At 43.7% G+C, this 24594-nt stretch overlaps 1 protein-coding gene across 38 annotated transcripts in view; it reads left to right on the top strand.

Moving 5' to 3' along the window:
• Window positions 1-24594, top strand: part of EPB41 (erythrocyte membrane protein band 4.1) — a 225540-nt gene that overhangs the window by 98469 nt on the left and 102477 nt on the right. For 37 of the 38 annotated variants that reach the window (XR_004540385.1, XR_004540384.1, XM_033955353.1 and 34 more), the window contains exons 2-4: window positions 6063-6564; window positions 9212-9448; window positions 12278-12382. Coding sequence is in view for 36 of the 38 variants with exons in the window: in XM_033955345.1 (XP_033811236.1) it covers window positions 6063-6564; window positions 9212-9448; window positions 12278-12382 (844 nt within the window). In the remaining 2 variants the exon portion in view is untranslated. The remainder of the gene's footprint in view (window positions 1-6062; window positions 6565-9211; window positions 9449-12277; window positions 12383-24594) is intronic. The other variant, XM_033955372.1, reaches the window with a different exon arrangement.

The following is a 24594-nucleotide window of genomic DNA, read 5'->3' on the forward strand; positions in this document are numbered from 1 at the left end:
AGCAGTGACTTGGAAAACCCTCGTTTGCTAACTGCTTAGATGTCCTATTTTGAAGCAGCCAGCATGTCTTGTTGAATCTAATGAGCTAGTCCATATAAAGTTGCAAAATTTATTCTTGCAACTTTGAACATTTGTTCTTTAATTTCCCCTTTTGGTAGTGTATAGAAATGATAAATAGTAGTGGTGTTCTGGAGGCGTGGCCTAGTGGCTAGAGCAGCTGCCTCGGCCCCCTGAGGTTGTGAGTTCAATTTCTGCTCAGCTCCTTGTGACTCTGGCCAAGTCAATACTTAATTGCCCAAGGTATCAACTAAGTACCTGGTTAAAATATGTAAACCACTTTGAATAAACCACACAGAAAAAGTGGTATACAAGTTCCAATTCCCCCCCTCCCCCCCATTAACATGTCTTCACGCACAAATTCTTAGTTTCAATTAGTTATCTCAATTTTTACTAATATCCAGTCCAGTTCTGAGATGGATACATGATTTTTCAAGATTAGACATTTTCATTTTATACAGCACAGGCCTGCTGCTTTTTTTAAAAAAATCTTGAGCCACATCTGTTTTTTAACCATACATTGCCTCGGGTAAAAAATTAGGACACCTTTTTATCAAGCAGCAATAGAGCCTTTTACTGTCTGCCGACGAGGTAAATGCTCAGACGCTCAGAGGAATTGAATGAACGTTGACGCATTTACCTCACTAACTCGCAGTAAAATCGCTGCTTGATTAAAGGAGCCCTTCAGAGACACAGAAATACCTGGTAAATGTAAGTTATCTTGAGTTACTACTGAAAAGGTGTGAATTTCAAAATGAATTTAAAGATGAAATATACAAAATAAAAGGCTAAATGATCTTAATCTTATCTTTTGGGTTATGCTCATTCTATGTAAATGTATAGACAGGTGAAAAATGTAGGCAAGTGTTTAGAAATGGCACTATAATATCTTATTCACTCACTTATTTGTAAGGTTATTAAGTATTTTGGGCTCCTTTGACTAAGCCGCATTAGGGCTTTAATGCGCGGAATAGTGCACGCTAGACCTTAACGCCAGCATTGAACTGGTGTTAGTTCTAGCCGCATAGCGCTGGTTTAGCACGCGCTAATATGCTGCTTAGTAAAAGGAGCCCTTTGTCAAATATGATGCAGTTTTGACCTAGATTTTTTTCAAATGTGAAGTGAGCAACATCAAAACATTTCATTGCAGTCAATTCCTGATAAATGTTTGTTTTATTTCTGTCAACCATTTTGCAAACACATATTAGGACTTGCAAATCGGGAGGAGAAAATAAAGGAATGTTTCTAGGGTTGTACTAAGACTAGCATGAAATACTTTTCTACATTTTGCACGATTTTTTGAGCAGTGCTATGGTTATTACCTGTCTTCAAAATCAAGTTCCTTTTTCTGGCGGGGTCTCCTGAAGCAGACACCGAAACGGGGCCGCGTCGGGAGTGAAGTCGGGACCCCACATAGCTTTTGCTATTTGAATCAAGTCAAGCTCTTAAGCTAAGTTGAAAGTATTAGTGGCAACCTGAATTGCAAGAAAGTTTCTTTTGACCTATTTGCATACAGTAGTTTCAATTAAGTAATCAAGTGTTACAAACTTAGTTGATACACTTTTACACCTTTGAGCTGGTCTCGCTTTTAACATTGATTAAGCAATGATTGGAAGACAAACTCTTTTCCCAAGAGGGGGTAACCTCTCCCTCTTCAGAGTTTTATTTCTCTGAGCTAAGTTTTTTTGTATAGCGAGCCCTCCTCTTAGGCTGTGTATATTATTGAGTCAGTCTGTTTTTTCTTATAGTTCAGTGCTTTTTCTGACTCTTAGTAATCTAGTCCCTGCTGAAGTTATAACATAGCATAAAAACTCAGCAAATTTGTGCTACTTATTTGATAGTAATCATAGACCCAGAAAACTCTAAATTTCTAATTACATAACCATAAATAACAAATTTAAAATAAACCTGCAGTGTTTTCTTTTTTCACCCCATCGTTTTAGGACTTACGCTGTGAGGTATACAGAATATATGACTCTTTATCGATTTATCTTTTTCCAGTTCAAAATAAAATTGGAGATTATGCTTCTGAATACAACCTTTGTGCATGCTTTTCTTTTTTTTTTTTTTAATTATTATTATCAGACTTCAATGTACCCACAGAAAGTAGTGGTATTTGAACTGCTTGGGGGTTTCATATTATATGTTAAAACTGAAGTTAAATTAAACGTACCTCAGGAGTCCAAAAACATTCAGGACCAGATTCTGTAAACAGTGTCCCGATTTTAGGCAGCTGTAGGCATCCTATAGCTGTCTAAGCCAATCGGAATGCATGTTCTAAAAAAAAAAATATTCTCCCCAGGCAGGCCGCCTATATTGAAGGCGCCTCTGGGAGCCTAGGGAGGCCCGAAAGCCCGCCTAAGTTCCCCTAAGGCTAGGCAGTAGCTTTAGGTGAACCTAGGTAGCCCAACACATTTTCCTACTAGAGCGGGAGACGCTTTGTAAGTAGACGCGGCCGCTATACTTATCGCGACAAAGGATCTCCCTGCCGCAATTAGTATAGTGACCACAGCTGCGGCTACCAGTCTCCCCCTCCCCTGAATGAACGAGGCAGGAGGGATGCCTCTTCCTCCTGCCGGAAGGCTCCCCCCCCCACCCGCCCCGATGATCACCAGCAGGAGGGTGCCCAACCCCTCCTGCCTGTAGGCCCACCCACGATCGCCGGCAGGAGGGAGCTCAACCTCTCCGGACCGCCCCCCTCTGTACCCCCCCACTAACCTTAAAAGTTGGCCAGCTGGCAGGCTCGCCTCTGTTGAAATGAGGCGGGCCCGTTCCTCTCTGGCCCATCCCACAGAATCCTAAGGCCTGATTGGCCCAGGCTCCTAAGGCCCCTACTATGGGTGGAGCCTTAGGTACATGGGCCATCTCAGCCAGCCAACATTTTAAGGTTAGTGGAGGGGTATCTGGAAAGGGGGTGTTAGCGGAGGGGGGGGTCCAGGTGGGGTCATCTTCTGGCAGGAGGAGTTGAGCACCCTCCTGCCAGCGATCGTGGGTGCTGGGGGGGCCTACCGGCAGGAGGGGTTGGGCACCCTCTTGCCAGTGATTGTCGGGGGGGGGGCTGTCGGTAGGAGGGGTTGGGAACCCTTCTGCCATGATCGTTTGGGGGCGTGGGGGGACTGGAAGTGTAGCGACCGCATGTACAGTAACCAGTTCTGTAACCGGCATCTGTAACATGAACGTCGGTTACAGAATAGGTTTTATTTTGGCCAGGTGTATGCCCGATTCTGTATAGATCGCCCGTCCTGGGCTTCCCATACAGAATCCGGGCCTCATTGCATACAGAGAAGTTTGAAATATCTGTTGCAATATCTGTTCTAGGCTGTGCTTATGGCATTACTTGGTTATCCTCTTATAACATGTTGCCCAGGTTGAGAATGCAAGAAAGCACCTGCTTTATCAAGATAAATATCTCGAAATTATATGGCAATCTACTTACTAGCTATCTCCTTCCAGTCCTAAATGTTCATATAACAAGCTTATCCTATTGGACTGGGTATTAAAGACTCGAATCGTTTATGAGTGAGCCTCAGCCCAACCACTCCACTGCTGTACTATCTCATAACTGCAGGAAGAATTATGTGGCACTTCATCATTGGCTGCCCATGTACGTTTTACTATTCGTTAAACTTTTGTCTATTTTTTAATTTCTTTCTTTATATAAAAAGATGATATATGTACTTAGCTTATATCAGCCAACGCCTGGGATTCTGACAGCGGTGGAGTGGTGGGGCTGAGGCTCACTCATAAACGATACGAGTCTTTAATACCCAGTCCAATAGGATAAGCTTGTTATCAAGATAAATAGGCATTTGTGCCTTTAAAAAATACTAGAGGTAAATTGACAGACATCACAGAAGCTGCAGATGTTTACACCTGCTTGGGAACAGGCTTAAATGTTAGCTCAATTTTATAGAATGCGATATGTGAGTCACAAATTCACCCAAATACACCTTTTTATGATTGCACATACTTTTAGACATTTAACAACCAAGGTAATTCTATAAAAGCCTTTAGGCTTGCACAAAACTTTCTTACGAACCAAAAAAGTTTTACCTCCAAGGGCTGTAATTTTATAAGAGAATGTTTATGTCCAAGTAGGAAAAAAAAAGCTTATTTTAAGCCTTTATAAACTAGGCTTTCAGGAGTATGCAAATGCTGGCACATTAATATTTTGCCCTAAAGTTGGCATAAATGTGTTTTATGAACTAAATGTAATGTGCTTCCTAAAAAAAAAAGTAAATTTTGCAATGCACTCAATACTTTCTGAAAACTATAATTACAGTGAAATGAAAATTATACATATGAGGGATGCCTTCAGAATTGTAATTTACCCACTGCACAGCCTAATTCTGGTTTTAATAAAAGTAATATTGTTTTTTTTCACTGTTTATAGTATTCGGTGAGCACCGAGTGAGTTGTAAAGTTACTGGAGGAAAAGTCCATAGTGTGCTATTGAGACAGACATAGGGGAAGCCATTGCTCACCTTGGGATCAGTAGCACTGAATGTTGCTACTATTTGGGTTTTTTGCCAGGTACTTGGCAAATGGCCACTGTTGGAAACAGGATACTAGGCTAGATGGACTACTAGTCTGCCTTTCAATCAATGGTCTCAATTTCAATAAGAGGTTATTCTGACAGGGAGGGAAAAGGATATTGGTAATCGCAACAGACAAGTCTTATTTATATTACATAGGGTTCCGTTGTCTTTCATTGATCCAAAAAAACCTCTATTGTATGGCTATCATGTTAATATCTTATTTAAAAAATTTTATTTAATATTTTTAAATACACATAAATGGCCTATTATTTAATGCCATTACTTCATACAAAAATATAAATGTGATTGTGTGCCACTTAGCTTTTGTTTAAGGAGATTCCCCCGCCAAAAATTCTAAGGAGACCCGTTTCGCCACTCATGATAGCTTCTTCAAGGGTCTTATGCAAGGGTTCTACACAAAAAAATAAATCAATTATATGATGTCAATTGAAGTGCACACAATTAACAAGAAACACAAAAGACCATACAATAGAGAGGTTTTTTGGATCAGTGAAAGACAACGGAACCCTATGTGATACAGACTTCTAGTTTTGAATAAGTCTGTCTGTTGGATTTACTGAGATCCTATTCCCTCTGTCGGAATGACCTCCTCATTGATATTGAGACCAGTATGGCTATTCTTATGTTTTTACATATGTGAGCCAAGTATAGGACAGTCAAGCCATTATGACATCACTGATGAAGTTGGCTCTTAGGCATTGGTGGAATGAGGCATTATGACATCACAATCTAAGCTCTGAAATGTTGCTACTATTTGGGTTTCTACCTGGTACTTGTGACCTGGCTTGGCCATTGTGGAAATAGGATACTGGGCTAGATGACCATTGGTCTGACCCAGTATGGGTTTTCATAGGTTCTTATGTTGTTACATATTTTTTAGGCAGCAGATTACACTGGTCTTTTGGAATATTTTAGATTTCTTAGATATGGTTTCTTAAATGAATGGGTACCCTGCAACTCTGCTTCTACTGTGACCAAACAATGCTCCTAGGAACAATTGTGCACAATGTGTGTATGTGTATATATATATATATATATATATATACACACACACACACACATACATACATATGAATGTATTTTTTTATTTGGATTTTATTTACACCTTTTTCATGAAGCAGTTTACAATACATTGAACAGTATTGTAATCGGATACTCTTAGGTATTTTCCCTATCTGTCCATGAGTGGTCTTAAGGCATTCATACATATATACACATAAAAAGACATGCAGTTTTATAAAAGGCTTTTCCATGCATTAAAAACAGCTTTATATATGGAAAATTATATTGAACAATCGCCAAAATATTCACTATTGTAAAATAGAGCTACTGTGTTGTGCTTGACAATCTATTATAATTGCAGTAGTCCTTTTGAACTTGTATTAATTGACTGAGTAGCTCTTGGATAAAAGCATTCTCTGTTTTTGTTCTAAATCTATATTACAGAAACATCATGACAACAGAGAAGAGCCTAGTGGCTGAGGCCAATAATTCTCAGCAAAAACAGGAGGTGGAAGAAGAGGTGGTCGCCGAGGCAGCAAAGCACAAAAGTCATGGTGAAGAGGTCTCTGAGCAGGTGCCAGTGGGTGATTCTCAGTGTACCCAGAAACAGAAGGAATCCTTGAGCAATTCAGCCAATGGTGACACCCCCACCCACAGTGAACAGAACAAGAGCAGAGATCGCAATTCAGAAAGCAGGGGCATATCCCGTCTCTTTTCATCTTTTCTTAAGAGACCCAAATCCCAAGTTTCAGAGGAAGAGGGCAAAGAAACTCGGGAAACACAGGGGAAAAACGAGGCAGATCAGGAAAACAAAGAAGAAAAAGATTTGGGGGGCAGTTTTGAGGAGGAAGAGGTTTTTCTGAAGGCTCCAATTGCAGCTCCTGAACCTGAACTCCGAACTGACCCATCTTTAGATCTTCATTCATTAAGCAGTGCAGAAACACAGGTACGAAATACTAAATTGGTTTACACCCAGTCTGTGAAGAAGATGGTTTTTATCCCTTTCTAGAACTTTCTGGTGTCCTTTCCTAGTTTTAATTCCTTCGGAAAGGAGTTCTGCCATCTTGGAGCCATCATTGAGAACATTCTTGTCCTGACACTTTTGTATTTGATGTCTCTGAAGGAGGGTATTTCCAACAGGCATTCTTGGCTCGAGCGCAGGGTGATATATTATAGCCGTGTGGAGGGTCCAGCTTCAGTTTCTGAATCAGGTCTTCTTTTCCCTGGGCAGTTTAGGGCTAAGAAATCTGCATATTCAATGTTGCAGCCCCAAGGGAAGGGAGTTTCAGATGTTAAGCAGTGCTGACACTTAGGGGATGGGTTTAGGACCAGTGATTACGGGGTTTTGGAAGGAGCTCTGATACATGGCCCACAGCCAATGACTCTCACTATGCTAACTGGCCTAGGTGAGTTCAGAGAGGATTTAAAATAAAGGTAAAACTTCCCAGATGTTTATGAATAAAGAGCCCAGTTCAGCTTTCTTCCCTTTTTTTGCCTCTGTCCACTCAGATTTATTTCATTCTGCCTCTTACTGCTTTCTGGCAGTGTATACATTTTTATTTTTGGGAAGTTGTCTGGCTTGGAGTTGCATGGCCATTTTTCTGGGCAGACTAGATACTGGTCTTCATTTACCATCAATTCACTATGTTAGATTTGCTTCTAATTCATTCTAAAAGATAAATCTAGGTAAACTAGGTAGAATGTTTGATAACTATAACATTCTTTGTTGGAACAATAATTTTTTTCTATTGCCAAAATACAAATACTTTGAGTATTGATGGCATACTAGCAAAAAAATTTTTATGCGGGAGGTCAAATTTTCAAATTTACCACAGTTTTCAAAGGGAAACTATTCAGAGTTTCCATTTGTAAATTCAATAGTAAGTCTTCTCCCTCTGTTCTTTGACACGTCAAGATCATTGTTCGATGCTCAATATTTATCCCTGCTATAGAGAGCTTACAGCCTTCTTTGGTCTTGGGGGTAAAAAGGTATGGGAATCTGAAAATTTGAAACCTACTTGTATACTTCTTCTTGAGTGAAAAAAATAGGTACCCAGTGAATATTGCATGGGGCAAGCAAACACACAATTTTCAAAGGATATTTCTCCACAGGCAAACGACTATTATTGACCTATGGAAATCTCTTTGAAAATTGCCTCCTGTGTGTGTTAATTTTATTTGGTGTCAACCGTATAGATGATATAAATGTTGCAAATCAAATTTCCTCTTGTTAAATCAAAATGAATATTTCAAGTTCTTAAATTTTGTGTTCATTTCACAATTGCACGTTCTAAAAATATTTTTGACTCCTCAGTATCTCATGTAAAAGCTTTGATTGTTTTCTATAATGTACTAAAAATGAGAGCATCGCTGTTGCCCTGTAAACAAAGCTTTTACATCATAGCTCGTTGATTAGGAGAGAATGTTGTGTGCTGTTTTATGGCTTCAGATACTAGCTCTATGAAGCTGTAAACACATTAAATTGTACTTGAAGGACTTTGAGTACAACTTATCTTAGTCTCTTACTCCTTCACTGATTCAGTGTGTCTCACCCAGGCTTACTATTTACAGCATGACTTTCAGGTGGAAACTATTATTGATTGGTTCCAGGGCCAGACGCTCATTTGCTGTAATAAGTACAAAGGGGTCAGTTAATAATTAATCATAATGATTTAGGCCAATGTCCCACAAACTTTCTGAAGCCATGGCACACTAAACTTGGTGCCACAGCTGGAGGGCATCCAGAAATGCGCGAATGTCGAGGTGATGATGTTACGCCCATGTGTGACATCATCACATCAATGTCCATGAATGTACAAAGTCTGCTATTACTACACCAGTCAAGGGGTTGCTGGAGGGGGAGAGGCACTGGCTGACTGCCTACAGGATGTGCCTTGCTGCGGCACACTAGTGTGCCGTGGCATACAGTTTGCGATACACTGATGTAGGCCCTCTTTTACTAAGCCAAGGTAGAAGTTTCTACCGTGGGCCGGAGCACTAAATGCTCTGACACTCCTCCATCATAAAATTCCTATGAGCGTCGTAGCATTTAGCGCTCCAGGCCGCAGTTGAAACCTCTATAACAGCTTAGTAAAAATGGAGGGGGGGTTAATCATGTAGGAGAGGCTCATGCCCAGTTGAATTGTCCTAGCTGGCCCAAGAGCTAATATTCAGTGGCACAGTCTGGTTAATATTTGCTCTGATTGCCACAGTACTCTCCAATCAGTGCTGGATGCTAAGGGGGTAGATCTGGGATTTAAAGGGACAGAAGCAGCATTCGGTGCTGATGCATACATAATTGGGGCATGTATGCAGTCCTATCTCTGCCTGGTTAGCTATGTGGGTTCAATGCTGAATATTGGCTATAGCTGAATAATTTTCGGACACCACCAAAGCCCAAGTATTTGATACTGGTGCCTGGATAGAGCCTGGCACTGAAAAATAATATACCTACTGGATACATCCTTATATATGAGTTTTCTAAAGGCAAGTATTTTTGATGTGCTAAATTGCCAATCAGCCTTCAAAATGTATATTTTAGCTTTTGAATTAGGATCTACACAAGCATAAAATTAATGAATTCTGTTTTATAGCCTGCTCAAGAGGACAGAAGAGACGACCAAGACTTTGATCTTGAGTGTAAGGAGGCAGAGGGGGAAGCAGAAGGAGAGGTGCAAAAAGAAAATTCAAAGACAAATGCAAATGCAAAAATAGAAGGGACAAAGGTTAATAAAGAACTCAAGACATCTCAAAAGCCTGTCAAGAAATCCAGAATCATGCACTGCAAGATCAGCCTACTAGATGACACGGTCTATGAGTGTGAAGTAGAGGTAAGGCAAAGAATTGTACAGTTCTCCTTCCGTATTTGCGGGGGTTAGGGGCACAGCCTCCTTGCAAATACCATAAATTTGTGAATAACTTTCTCCCTACATATTCATGGGGGTTTGGGGCTGAAGGTGGGAAGCTCCAGTAATTCACCATCCAGGTAATTTTAAAGTCATATGGGGAGGGATATAAGGCTGAAAGTTCACACGGGGTGCCTACTACCTTTACACACAAAACTTTCTGAAGCCCATAAACTGCTAAGAAGCACCTCAATTACTGAAAGCAAAAAGGTCTCTGCTCCAGCATGTGCACACAGCCCTCAGAGCTACCACAGCCCTCAACTATGGCAGGGACTGGCCGGAAATGGAAGTGTGCGCACCGCTTCCAGTATGGGCAGATTACTATGGTGAAGTAATGAACATGGTGGTAGAGCTACAGACGTAAAGAGAGAAGGAAGCACAGGACATGTTCTGGATCTACTTTTATGTCAAGACTCCTTATACAGGTATTCACATTTACTGTAATTGATGGAACACTTGTGAATAACCAAACCAAAGTCTCAATTGCCAAGCCCGTGACTATGGAGGAAGACCTGTATTGTTTAAATTGTCCTCGTTTGCAAAAGATATCTCAAAAAGCTTACAAGCTGTGACTATGATCGACTTACTACTACTACTGTTAATTATTTTTGTAGCACTACCAGACGCACACAATCACAAAGAATAAGAAAACAGTCCCTGCTCGAAAGAGCTTACAATCTAAACAGGCAAGACAGACAAACAGGATGTCATGGATACAGTTAAGGGGAACGGGAGCGGACTGCTGGGCATGATGGACCTGTGGTCTGACTCGGCAGAGGCGATGCTTATGTTCTTAATTTTTTTTAATTAATATGAACTAATTACAATATGGCAATAGTCTAATCCAGATTGGAAAATGCAGTGAAGGTAGTCTAGAGCAGTGTTTTTCAACCTTTTTACACCTATGGACCGGCAGAAATAAAATAATTATTCCGTGGATTGGCGGTTGAAGAACACTGGGCTAAGTCATGGGCCAGACCCCGCCCATCTCTACCCAATCTCCACCCCAGACCCCACCTCCATAATAGTACTAATTGCACCTTGCACGTCCCGTGCCTCATCTGGAAGCCTTCCCTCTGACGTTGCAATGTCAGAGAGAAGGTTTCTGTTTCAGGCGCAGGATGCCTGTAGGAGCCACTGAATGCCACTTTGTGCACTGAATCAGTTAGGAAGAGGAAGCTGGCTCGAAGATAACGCCGCATCGATCGCATCATGAACCGGCGGTTGAAGAACACTGTTTTGGTCCTGATGCACATGCTGGCCCTGTGGACCGGCAGGAAATTTCTGTGGACCGGCACTGGTCCATGGACCGGTGGTTGAAGAACACTGGTCTAGAGAATGACATGAGGACAGAATTTGTCCCCATCCATGTTGGAAACCATCCCGTATCATTCTTTAGTAACTATCTCAACCTCAGTCCTTCTACACCAGCATTGTTCAATGCAACGCTTGAGGGTCAGTGGCTAGGCCCATTCAGACTCTGATTCTTCCTGCTCTCCTTAAAGAATGACTTGGAGATGGTTTCCCAGAGTAAACCACGGGGACAAATTCTGTTCCCGTGTCATTCTCTACATCACAATAGTTGTTTTTAATCCTTGATTTCTATGTTGTAATGTCTGAAATTGATAGAAGGAGGAGTAATAATTGCTTATACTATCGTTTAATAAAATCTGAAAAGCTAAAGTTTGTATATTTGTTTTATGAATGCCAATTTTGTAACCCATATAGATTTTTAGATTTGTGGGATATAAATGTTTTAAATAAATAAATAAATATTCACTCAGATAGGGATATTAATGCAGGAACTTGAACATCTGAAAGAGCCCTGCTTATCCAACATAAACAGGACTGACAGATTGTCAGCTAACCAAAAATGTTGGATAGTCTAGACATGTTGGATGAGGTACTTTGTTTACCACCATGGAGCAGACAGTGGGGCACCCCTCCCACATTTGGCGCATCCCTCCCACACCTGCCCTTAACAGTAAAGGCCTACCACCCAGACCTCCCTCTCTTATGCCTCCTCCCCTCCTTTCAGCCCCCTAGTGATGTAGTGGCGAATCTGGGACAGGAGCAATCCCCAGTTGCTCCTGTCTATGCTAGCTCCTCTTTTGAAATGTCCGCTGAGACATTTGGCAGCTCTCTGGGTTCGCTTTTGCCCCAATTTCACCACTAAACACTATAGGCTAGGCCCTTGGGAGGAAATCTTAATTCTGTTTGGGAGGAAGGGGACATGGCCTGGATTACTGGCATTGCATAACAGAAGGCTGGATAATCGGCACTCTACTGTATCTGCAATCGCTGTCCTCCAACCCATCTACTATAACAGTGGTCAAGTCCTCAAGTGCCACAAGTGAGTTGGGGTTTTCCAGCTAGCCCTAATTAATATGAATGAGAGAGAGAGAGTTGCATACAAAGGAGACAGAATCAATGCAAATTTCTCATGCATAGCCATCAAAAATATGCTGAAAACTTTACTTGTTAAGAGGCCCTTTTGGACCATCAGTAAGTACCAGTGTACTATAGGAATTAAATTCCAATTGAAAGAGAACCATTGAAGGCACACTTTTTTTTTCTATAAAATTAACTAAAATGGGTCTTGTAATACATATGAAGGACTATCTTCCTGAAGTGGAATTTGCTTTTAGCTTTGCACAACATCCCACTTTGTTCGTACACAAGTTTTTTTGCTGCTACTAATGCATTAATATCAACAATATTTATTATAACTTGAGGTCTGTCTTTTGTTTACAGAAACATGCAAAAGGGCAGGATCTGATTAATAAAGTGTGTAGTCATCTTAATCTTCTAGAAGAAGACTACTTTGGGTTGGCCTTTTGGGAGTCTTCTACAACAAAGGTAGGATGCATGGAAACAAGGAAAACTTGTGCAGTGAAATAAATACAGTAATGTATGTGGGACAAAATCCATAGATTATTATACGAGCAAGGAGTACTGCTTAGAGGTGGCTTAACTAGGATTACCAGACATCTAGGAAAACACATACATGTCCTCTTTTTAGGGGTCTGTCCGGGTGCCTAGATGGATTTTCAAAGTCTGGTGGTTTGTCCAGGTTTCCCAAGCTCTGGGCCATGTCTGGAGGGTCTCGAACAGGCATGGATGTGACATGATGTGTCACATTATTGCATCACATCCACACATGCTCGGAAGCCTTCCAGATGCAACCCTGAGCTTGGAAAAGGTGATGAGGGGGTGGGCCAGAATGGGGTTCGGCCAGGCCACGTCCTATTTCGTGGGCCAGAATGGGGTTCGGCCACGTTCTATTTTCGTGGAGAAGAAATCTGGTAACTCTACTGGTCCTGTGTGTGTGTGTGTGTATATATATATATAGGGATTGGGGTAAAATGGCTCTGCCAAGCATATAGAGAAAATCATTCAAGCAATCTAGACACTAAATGATAAAAACTGAAAGAAAATAATGAACATGGCAGCAGCATTTCATTTAACATGTGCTTTGACTGCTGTGCAGCATTCCCTTTAAGCTGTGCTGTCTTCTTGCTGACGGCGGTGGCGCCTAAAAATTGCTTTCTCAATTGTGAAGAGTAGGTAGGTCTGCCCACCCTCTTAGAGTTTGAAAATGTGATTTTTGAGACGCTGCCCCTGCTAGCAGAAATATAAGTGCAAGCCACTCACTCGCACAGCTTAGTGTGCAATGAACTTAATGGACATAACTGCCTTCAGGTAGATGATGAGAGACAGATTTACACGTTAGAGTAGATGCAGATGTGACAGCAGATTGAAGTGATTGATGGAGAAATGCTATAAACCATGGCTGCCCAAGTCCGGTCCTCGAGATCTACTGGCAGGCCAAGTTTTCAGGATATCCACAATGAATATGCATGAGAAAGATTTGCTTGCACTGCCTTCTTGGTATGCAAATCCCTGTCATGCATATTTATTGTGGATATCCTGAAAACATGGCCTGCCAGTAGATCTCGAGGACCGGACTTAGGCAGCCCTGCTATAAACAATACATTGTCAAGTAGGATACTACTACTGTTTATCATTTCTATAGCACTGCTAGACATACACAGTGCTATACATTAAATATGTAAGATACCATCCCTGCTCAATAGAGCTTACAGTCTAATTAAAACGGACAAACAGGACAAATAGGGGTTAGGGAATTTCTCACAGAGGGAATGATAAAACAGACGTGAGTATTTTACAAAGATAAAAAGTCCTCCAGGAAACAAACCACTGTTGGATGAGTTTATGAGGGCAAAATTGGTTACTGAACTACAGCAAGGGTTGTAAAAAAATGGGAAAAATCTTAAGCTATGAAGGCCCAGTCTTTCTACTTCTGAGAACTTGAGCAATCAACACATTTGAGAATTCCTGACTTGGAGCCAAACTCTTTTCATGCTTTTTGTTTGCAATGTGGTATCTCAGCAGTGGTTAGTTCGCCATGATACTCCTCTTTTCAGACATAAGATGGAAACAGTAGAAACCGCTTTATAGTTTCTCTTAAGATTTATTAGCATGGTATGTTCAGCTATTCAGGTAGAGAGAGAAATACTGCATCTTTTCAATTGCATGGCAGCAAATCTTTCCTTTATAGTCAATAGTGGAAGCTTTGACTATAAAGATTAGATTAGGTGGTTAGGAAAACTAACCAAATGGATTTAATTCCATTAATATGTCTTTCACTGTACATCATGCTAAGATTCCCCATTTGTAGTTTGATAGCTATGAAATGGCTCATGAGTATTCTAAGAAACAAGACAATGCCACATGCTAATGTGTAGAAGAGCTGCTGGTGACAGTTTTGGGGTTTTTTTTAACTCAATGCTCAGTTTCTGGAGAGTTTGTTAAATTAGATAAGATGGGGCTTAACATGTACACATCTTTGCAAAAATGTACTGGTAATTTGGAGGGTATGCCTTTTTGGAGAATCCAGTCAGCATTTGATCTTAAGATTGTCCCCCCTCTTATAGTTACCTCACTTTGAGGGCCTTTTTACCAAGCTGCAGTAAAAAGTGGCTTTAGCATGCCCTTACGCGGGTCTTTCCCGTGTGCTAAGGCCCTATTTGCTGCAGCAGTGAAACGGACACATTTTTCTATTTTTTTTTCAATTAATGTCTATGCGCTAATGTTGCCATTTGTGTGCGGCCATGTAAGTCCTTAGCAACACATGTTTTGTTGGTGGTAGGGGCTCACACATTAATCCTATGCTAATAGCTGCAAGGTAATGAAGCTGCGCTAACAATTAGCACAGAAGCACCCACTCTCTGCCCCAAAATCTCCCTTCTAGATAACACACAACTTGGGATAATGCAATCAACGTTTGGCTGACTTTTTTTTATTTTTTATTTTTTAATCGCTTAATAACGATACCTCACCTTTCTTAGCAATTTGATGAATATCTTCTTCTTTTTTTATAATATATTTTATTAGTTTTGCCAATAACAACAGAAGTGAGATGGCATGAACACCATTTACAAACAAGCAGTGAACAAGAACAAATACATCCCATCCCTCCCAACCACCACCCCATCCTCCCCCCCTCCCACTCCACCCCTATCAAGATCAACAACTCAACTGTCCAGAGTTCAGATGGATAACCAAATCAGGGATTCAGCAGATGACTTCGTGTTTTAGTTGTCAAAGTAAGCCAAAAAGGTTCTCAAATTGCACAAAACGTACAATCCAGATCAGACTCCTTTGGGGCACAGCAGAGGCGTTCTATAGACGCCTGTTGTAACATAAGAGTATGCCAGTGTAGGAACGTCGATGGATCTGAGGTAATCCAACAGTGCAGTATAGTTTTCTTCCCCCAACAAAATTTCTCTTTCCAAAAAGCCCTGAAACCCCTTCGGAGTTATGCGTGGGAGAAACCCCAGTGTGAATAACATAGCAGGACATAAAGTGTATCTATAGTTCCACATTTGAATTGTATGTTGATGAACCTGTGTCCAGAAGAATTGTACCAAAGGACATGACCAAAATTGGTGCCCCAGAGTAGCCTGTGATTGCCCACATTTAAGGCAATTATCAGTAGCACACATCTTGGCACGAAACATATAGGCCGGTGATCTGTAAAGGTGCAACAAAAATTTGTAGTTAGTTTCAATCACCAGAACCTGTGGTGTAATGCGGGAAGTACGAAGAAGACAAGCCTTAAGATCTGGTAAATCTCCAGTCCATTTTGCTGCATAATGTTCATAGGAGATGTTCCCCATGTTCTCCTGTAAATATCTATGATGAAACCGTAATGGAATTTGAGTCTGTGCAGACAAGCTCAGGGCTTCCGATATAGATTCCCGTCTTCTGCTAGTAATACAGTTTCGAGGTAAAGACCGCACATAAGAGGACATTTGGGAATAAGAAAACCAATCCTTGGCCTTCCAGTGGAGATCTGATTGTAAAGTAGCCAGCGGTTCCAAAATGCCAGAGGAAGTTACCACTTGGAATATGTATTGTGTATTGGTAGTCCGCCACACCGAGTGAGGGAATTGAGAAGTTCCAGGAGGAAAATCCTTATTGTCCAGGAATGGCAAAAAAGGCGTGGTGACAGATGGAATACCCATAGCCTTGCAAAGGGTCCGCCAGACCCGGCGCAGTGGTTTGAACAAGATATCTCCTGTCGGAGACGGTCGCACCGGAAGCCTTCTTGTATGTAGGAGATAACTAAAGTGGTAAGGTGCACACAACATGAGTTCAGGCTGGGTCGCGGAAAAGTGGGACGTGCCTCTAAACCAATCATTCAAATGTCTCATTTGGCAAGCCTAAGAAAACATCCTTAGATTCCACAATCCCAAGCGCCCCCCTCCCCTCCCCCCGATCCTTTGGTCTCTGTAAGACAGACAGAGGTAATCTGGCTCTCTTCCCATTTCATAAATAGAGGCCCAAGCTTCTCCCCAGCTCCTTATGTCAAGCAGATAGCAACACTGGAATCATCTGAAATACATAGAGCCATTGAGGCACCAACACCATATTATACAATGCAATCTTACCCATCAACGATAGAGGGAAAGCCCTCCAGATTTGTAATTTCTGTTTAGTAGCTAGCAATAGTGGTCCGACATTCAGCTGATCTAAATGTGTGAGATCTGCAGGAATCTTAATTTCTAAATACAACAAAAAATCATCAGACGCCCACCGCAATGGAAAGTTTCTTCTCCATTTACGAGGTATGTCTGTGGACAAAGGCAACACCAGTGGTTTTTGTGAATTTAAAACCAAGCCCGAGTACATACTAAATTCATCTAATAGTTCCAGAGCCCTGGGCAAGGAGACTTGTGGGTCTGCAAGAGTAAGCAACATATCATCTGCATAGGCTAATACCTGTAGTTGAGAATTACCCTCATGCAGTCACCGTAATTCATCATCCTTTAGTAAAGTGCGCAAAAAGGGGTCAAGGTACAATAAAAATAAAGGCGACAAGGGACTACCTTGCTGCGTCCCCCTGGCAATATCAATATAGGCAGTCTTCGTACCATTCACCAAAATACTAGCTACAGGATTTGTGTATAACAAGCGCACTACCTCCTGAAACCAACCCGTAATACCCATATATGTGAGTACTCGAAACAGGTACTCCCAATTAACCTGATCAAAGGCCTTAGCTGCATTGAGTCCCACCAGGATGCCTGGAAGGTGAGTTAGATGGGTTCTATGCATTGCTGTCAGTAAGCAACGTACATTCCTCACCGAATGTCGTTGCTGCACAAAACCCACCTGTTCAGGTACTATGAGCTGAGGTAAAATGGCCTCAAGTCGATTGGCCAAGATTTTATCTAGAATTTTTATATCTATGTTTATTAATGAGATAGTTCAATAGGATTCTATTTCATCCTCCGGCTTACCTGGCTGTAGGTGTTGTGTGTGTGTGTATATATATATATATATACACACCTACAGTAACAGAAAAAAACCTCCGACCTAGAGATCATCGTTGAAGAGGCTGACATGACATGGTGTGCTCATTGTCATATATATATATATATATATGTGTGTGTGTATATATATATATATATATATATATATACATTGCTGTGCAAGGGTTGGGCCTATCTTATTTTGAGTGCTATTAAATGTTGCCCTCGCTGGCCCAACATATATATACATATATATACACACACACATATATATATATATATATATATATATATATACACACATACATATATATATATATATATATGTGTGTATATATATATATGTGTGTGTGTATATATATATATATGTGTGTGTGTATATATATATATATATATATATATATATATATATGTGTGTGTATATATATGTATATATATATGTGTGTATATATATGTATATATATGTTGGGCCAGCGAGGGCAACATTTAATAGCACTCAAAAGAAGATAGGCCCAACCCTTGCACAGCAATGTAGCTACCATGGACAGTTCCTGACTGAGCTGGAAATTGAAAAGAAAAAAAAAGGCAGGAAGAAACTCAAGGCCAAGTAGCACTATCCTGTTCTTCAATAGTAGTTGATGCTATTCTGCAAGTGATTGTTCAGTAATGCAGACAAAGTGAATGGCATTAAAGCTAAAAGGAGAAGGAAATGTGAACGTACAAATGCCTTAAAACATGCGCTTCATACGTTTGACTGATAATTGATGTCTGCTCCAATATACCAAAACTGGTTTTGATGTCCAGGATGATCTCAACATACCGTCAGATGATGTGAAATTAAAAACATCTCTAGCTTTATAAATACAGGCCCTGATTCTATAAACCACATCTAACTCTTAGGTGCCATTCAGCGCCATCATCAATCATCAGTTAGGCACCATTTATACAATTATCCCAGGACAAGCAGGCAGCATATTCTTCACGTATGGGTGACGTCACCGACGGAGCCCCGGTACGGACCTTTTTAACTAGAAAGTTCTAGTTGGCCGCACCGCGCATGCGCTGGTGCCTTCCCGCCCGACGGAGGAGTGCGTGGTCTCCAGTTTCTTCGTTTCCGCGGAGCGAAGAAGACGCATGTGCTTTCAACGGCCGTTGAAAACTCTATTTTGCCTTCCCGCTCGCGATTTTTTTTGATCCTTTTTGTTCTATATTTTGTCTTTTGACTTTACTTTCCGTTTCAAAAAAAAAAAAAAAAAACTCGTGTCTTTTTCTTTGCTTTTTTGCAGCCGGCCCCGGCGGGGCCTGTTGTAATCATACAAGCCTCCGGGTTTGATTTCGCGGAGGCCGTGTTTCCCTTCATGCCCCCGCAACCGGGCTTCAAGAAGTGCCAGCGGTGTGCACGCCCGATCTCTCTGACTGACCCGCACAACTGGTGCCTTCAGTGTTTGGGTCCAGAGCATCGGGCTGACTCCTGCACCCGCTGTGCAACTCTCAAGAAACGCACACTTAAGAACCGGCAAATACAGCAAAATATTCTTTTCGGTACCGGTTCTACCATGGAGCAGGCCCCGACGTCGACGGCACCGCCTAAATCGGCACCGGCCACATCGACACCGCCTGATCCTTCTTCGGGGTCGATAGCGCCAGGTAAGCCGGCTAAGAAGCCTTCCACTTCCCTTGAGCGACCTCCTGTTACAGCGGTGACACCGGTTCTTCCGACGTCCCGCCGATCCCGTAAACGCTCTGCTCCGATCACGGTGAGTGCCTCGTCATCGGCCTCCTCATCGCCGGAGCGTCGAGCAGCACCTATGGTACCGAAGAAATCTAAAGCGGTACCGGTGCCCCCATTGGAGGACCGGATCTCGGCCATCCTCCAGGACAAACTTCAGGAGCAGCTACAGAAGCAACTCCAACAGCTCCTTCCAACCATATTGGCACCGCTCCTTCCGGTACCAGTCCAGACCGAGCCTGGTACCGCCCCACCGGTATCCACCCCTTCGGTACCGCTGAACACATCCATGCCGGTCTTATCTGCTCAGCCTGTACTTCAGACTTACTCGGCAGAGGACCCGACCCAGGCCCCAGATCGACGCCGGTCATCTCGGGACCGGGATGGACACCATTCCTCCAGGGACAGGGATCGACGCCGGTCTTCATCCCCCGGCACCGTATCCATGCGATCTGGCAAGTCCCTTTCTAAAACACGCCATACTGAACCGGCTGTCAGGGACCCAGACCTGTGGGAGCAATCCCCACTCGGTACCGAAGAGGACGCCTCTTCTACCGATGAGGAACCCTCTATGGCTGAAACCACTTCCAAGCCCGAGCAATCCTCCTTCACGAAATTCCTTCGGGAGATGTCTGCGGCTCTCTCCATCCCACTTGAGTCCGACTCCAAGAAGTCCCAGGCATTTTTAGAAGCCTTGGACTTCGACCAACCTCCCAAGGAATTTCTTAAACTCCCCGTACATGATATCCTACGGGAAACTTTTTATAAAAATTTGGAAACCCCACTGACTGTCCCAGGTGCCCCTAAAAAACTGGACAGTTTATACCGGGTCATCCCGATCCCGGGATTTGATAAAACCCAATTGCCCCATGAGAGCCTCCTCGTAGAGTCCACTCTAAAGAAATCTCAGGGATCTAGTGTGTATGCCTCCACCCCTCCTGGCAGAGAGGGAAAAACTATGGACAAATTTGGAAAGCGCCTGTACCAGAATGCCATGCTGGCTAACAGAGCCAACAATTACTCGTTTCATTTTTCATTTTATATGAAACACCTGGTCCAACAACTTTCTGCTTTGGAAAAGTATGTACCTGAGCGTAAAATCCCACTTTTCCAACAGCAGATTTCCAGCCTCCTTCAGCTCAGAAAATTTATGGTGCGCTCGATTTACGACTCCTTCGAGCTTACTTCACGAGCCTCTGCACTAGCTGTAGCCATGCGACGCCTAGCCTGGTTGAGAGTGTCTGACCTTGATGTCAACCACCAAGACCGTCTCGCCAACGCGCCCTGCCTTGGTGATGAACTTTTTGGGGAATCTCTTGATACCACAACACAAAAACTTTCGGCTCATGAGACCAGATGGGACACCCTCATTAAGCCGAAGAAGAAGACTCCACCGGCACGACCATACAGGCCTCAGTCCTCTTATCAACGTCGATTCTCTGCCAGGCCGCTGAATCCTCCTCAACAACAATCCCGCCGGCCTCGCCAACAACAACAACACACTCAGGCTCGTTCTCAGTCCCACCAGGCGACCAAGCCTCTCCCTTCGACTAAAAACCCTCAGCCCTTTTGACTCCTTTCTCCAGGGCATAGCCAGTCTCCAACCTTCCATGCCTCTTCCTCAGCCTATCGGAGGCCGCCTCACCATCTTCCTCCACCGCTGGGAGGCCATCACGTCAGACCTGTGGGTTCTCAACATCATCCGTCACGGATACTCACTAAGGTTCCAAACTCTACCCGTAGATCATCCTCCCGTAGAGTCTGCTTCTCACTCCTCCCAAATTCCTCTCCTCCTTCGGGAGGTCCAATCCCTTCTCCTCCTCAATGCCATCGAAGAAGTTCCGCAAGACCAGAGGGGTCAAGGTTTTTACTCCCGCTACTTCCTGGTACCCAAGAAAACGGGAGATCTTCGTCCTATCCTCGACCTCAGGAACCTCAACAAGTGTTTGGTCAAGGAGAAGTTCAGAATGCTCTCCCTTGCCACACTTTATCCTCTTCTCTCTCAACACGACTGGCTATGTTCCCTGGACCTCAAGGAGGCCTACACCCACATTCCAATTCATCAGGCTTCACGTCGCTACCTCCGATTCCAGGTTCAGAATCACCACTATCAATACAAGGTGCTGCCCTTTGGTCTCGCATCATCGCCCAGGGTGTTCACCAAATGCCTGATTGTGGTAGCGGCCTTTCTCAGGTCCCACAACCTACAAGTGTTCCCCTACTTGGACGATTGGTTGGTGAAAGCAACAACCGCTCCACTTGTGCTGCAATCCACTCACCACACCATCTCTTTCCTCCACCTCCTGGGGTTCGAGATCAATTATCCCAAGTCGCATCTGCTTCCCACGCAGCGCCTTCAGTTCATCGGAGCTCTTCTCGATACCAACTCCATGAGAGCGTTCCTTCCTGCCGACCGGCACCGGACACTGCTTCACCTCTGTCGACAGGTACTCCTCCAACCATCCATCCCTGCTCGCAAGATGATGATTCTTCTGGGTCACATGGCCTCGACAGTCCATGTGGTTCCTCTGGCGCGACTCCATCTGAGAATACCACAATGGACCCTCGCCAACCAATGGTCACAGACCAGGGATCCTCTTTCTCATCCCATCTCTGTAACATCGTCTCTTCAGCAATCTCTTCAATGGTGGTTGAACTCCTCAAATCTTTCCAGGGGTCTCCTTCTTCATCCGCCCCCTCATTCCATGATCATCACCACAGATGCCTCCCCCTATGCATGGGGAGCTCACATAGGGGATCTACGCACCCAGGGACTCTGGACCCCTCAGGAGCGTCAACATCACATCAATTTCCTGGAACTCAGAGCCATGTTTTATGCTCTCAAGGCCTTCCAGCACCTTCTCTATCCTCAGGTTCTTCTCCTGTGCACGGACAACCAAGTCGTCATGTACTACATCAACAAGCAAGGCGGCACCGGATCTCGTCTCCTTTGTCAGGAGGCCCTCCGAATTTGGACCTGGGCCACAGCCCACAATCTTTTCCTCAAAGCGGTCTATATCCAGGGCGAACAGAACTCCCTGGCCGACCAGCTCAGCCGCATCCTTCAACCTCACGAGTGGACCCTGGATCCTCCCACTCTACACTCCATCTTTGCTCGATGGGGCACTCCACAGGTGGACCTCTTTGCAGCTCCTCACAACCATCAGCTGCCCCAGTTCTGCTCCAGACTCTTCTCTCCACATCGTCTGGCCCCGGATGCATTCCTACTCGACTGGACGGATCGGTTCCTCTATGCCTTCCCTCCACTTCCTCTGATGTTGCGGACCCTGTTCAAGCTCCGCAAGGACAGGGCCACCATGATTCTCATCGCCCCTCGGTGGCCCAGACAACATTGGTTCTCCCTCCTGCTTCAACTCAGCTCCAGGGAGCCCATTCCTCTTCCTGTATTTCCTTCTCTGCTTACGCAGCAACATCAGTCTCTGCTACATCCCAATCTGTCTTCCCTCCACCTGACAGCTTGGTTTCTCTCGGGCTGACCTCTCCAGAAAACCTGTCTCAGCCAGTCCGTCGCATTTTGGATGCCTCCAGGAAACCCTCCACACTCCAATGTTACCATCAGAAGTGGACCCGGTTCTCCGCTTGGTGTCTCCTTCATCATCACAATCCCACCTCTCTGGCGGTGGAAACTGTACTGGACTATTTGCTCTCTCTCTCCGACGCTGGCCTCAAGTCGACCTCAATCAGAGTGCACCTCTGTGCCATCACTGCGTTTCATGAGCCTATTCTTGGAAAACCCCTCACGGCTCATCCTCTGGTTTCCCGGTTCATGAGAGGCCTCTTCAATATCAAACCACCTCTTCAGCCTCCCCCCGTCGTCTGGGACCTCAATGTGGTTTTGTCAGCCCTCATGAAACCTCCTTTTGAGCCTCTTGCTACTACCTCGCTCAAATTTCTCACATGGAAGGTGCTTTTCCTCATTGCCATCACCTCTGCCAGGAGGGTTAGTGAGCTACATGCACTGGTCGCCGATCCACCGTTCACTGTTTTCCACCATGACAAGGTGGTTCTGCGTACCCATCCTAAATTCCTTCCTAAGGTGGTTTCAGCCTTTCACCTCAACCAGTCCATCGTTCTGCCTGTCTTCTTCCCTAAACCCCATTCTCATCCTGGGGAACAGGCTCTTCACACGCTGGATTGTAAGCGTGCCCTGGCGTACTACCTTGACCGTACCAGGGCTCACCGCTCCTCTCCTCAACTCTTTCTGACCTTCGATCCTAACCGTCTGGGTCACCCTGTATCTAAACGGACGCTGTCCAATTGGCTTGCTGCCTGTATTGCGTTCTGTTATGCTCGAGCTGGCCTGTCGCTGGAAGGAGCTGTCACGGCCCACAGGGTCCGAGCTATGGCTGCTTCTGTGGCTTTCCTCCGCTCTACGCCTATTGAGGAAATCTGCAAGGCGGCCACTTGGTCTTCAGTTCACACATTCACTACTCACTACTGCCTGGATGCCTTCTCCAGGCGGGATGGACACTTCGGCCAATCTGTGTTACAAAATTTATTTTCCTAATGGCCAACCATCCCCCCTCCCTCTCTGTTAGCTTGGAGGTCACCCATACGTGAAGAATATGCTGCCTGCTTGTCCTGGGATAAAGCACAGTTACTTACCGTAACAGGTGTTATCCAGGGACAGCAGGCAGATATTCTTACGACCCACCCACCTCCCCGGGTTGGCTTCTTAGCTGGCTTATCTTAACTGGAGACCACGCACTCCTCCGTCGGGCGGGAAGGCACCAGCGCATGCGCGGTGCGGCCAACTAGAACTTTCTAGTTAAAAAGGTCCGTACCGGGGCTCCGTCGGTGACGTCACCCATACGTGAAGAATATCTGCCTGCTGTCCCTGGATAACACCTGTTACGGTAAGTAACTGTGCTTTATGCCTAGTGGCGCATAAATGAAACCATGACCAAAATCTGTCCCTAACCATACCTACTTTCTGGTAGGCACCCTGGTGTTGGTGCCTACCAGGAAGTTGTAGGGCTTACCAGAAAATTATTATTTTTTAATTGTTTTTTAATTGGTTCTAAAAATAATGGTGCTATTCAATTATTGGCACTGATAAAGCCAATTACAAAATTAATTTAGGTGCCTAGATTGGTTAGGTGCGCCAATCTAAACTAAACTTTAAGTTTATATACCGCATCCTCTCCATAAGCACGGTTTACAGGAACTTTAATATAAGGAAGGAAAAACACAATAAGAATTAGTACTTTAGGTGTCTTTTATAGAATCAGGGCCACACTCATCAAAATGTACAAAAGGCAACGGTGAAAGTTAGAAAGATGCTAGGGTGCATTGGGCCAATAGGTAAAAGGAGGTATTGATGCCCCTGTATAAGACTCTGAAGAGATGTCATAGAATATCGTGAACAATTCTTGAGACCACATCTTCAAAAAGATATAAAGAGGATGGAGTTGGTCCAGAGGAAGACTACTAAAATGGTTGGTGGTCTTGATAATAAAGTGTATGGGAACAGTCTTAAA

Source organism: Geotrypetes seraphini, chromosome 8 (assembly GCF_902459505.1).
Source record: "Geotrypetes seraphini chromosome 8, aGeoSer1.1, whole genome shotgun sequence".
In the NCBI taxonomy this organism is placed as follows: Eukaryota; Metazoa; Chordata; class Amphibia; order Gymnophiona; family Dermophiidae; genus Geotrypetes; species Geotrypetes seraphini.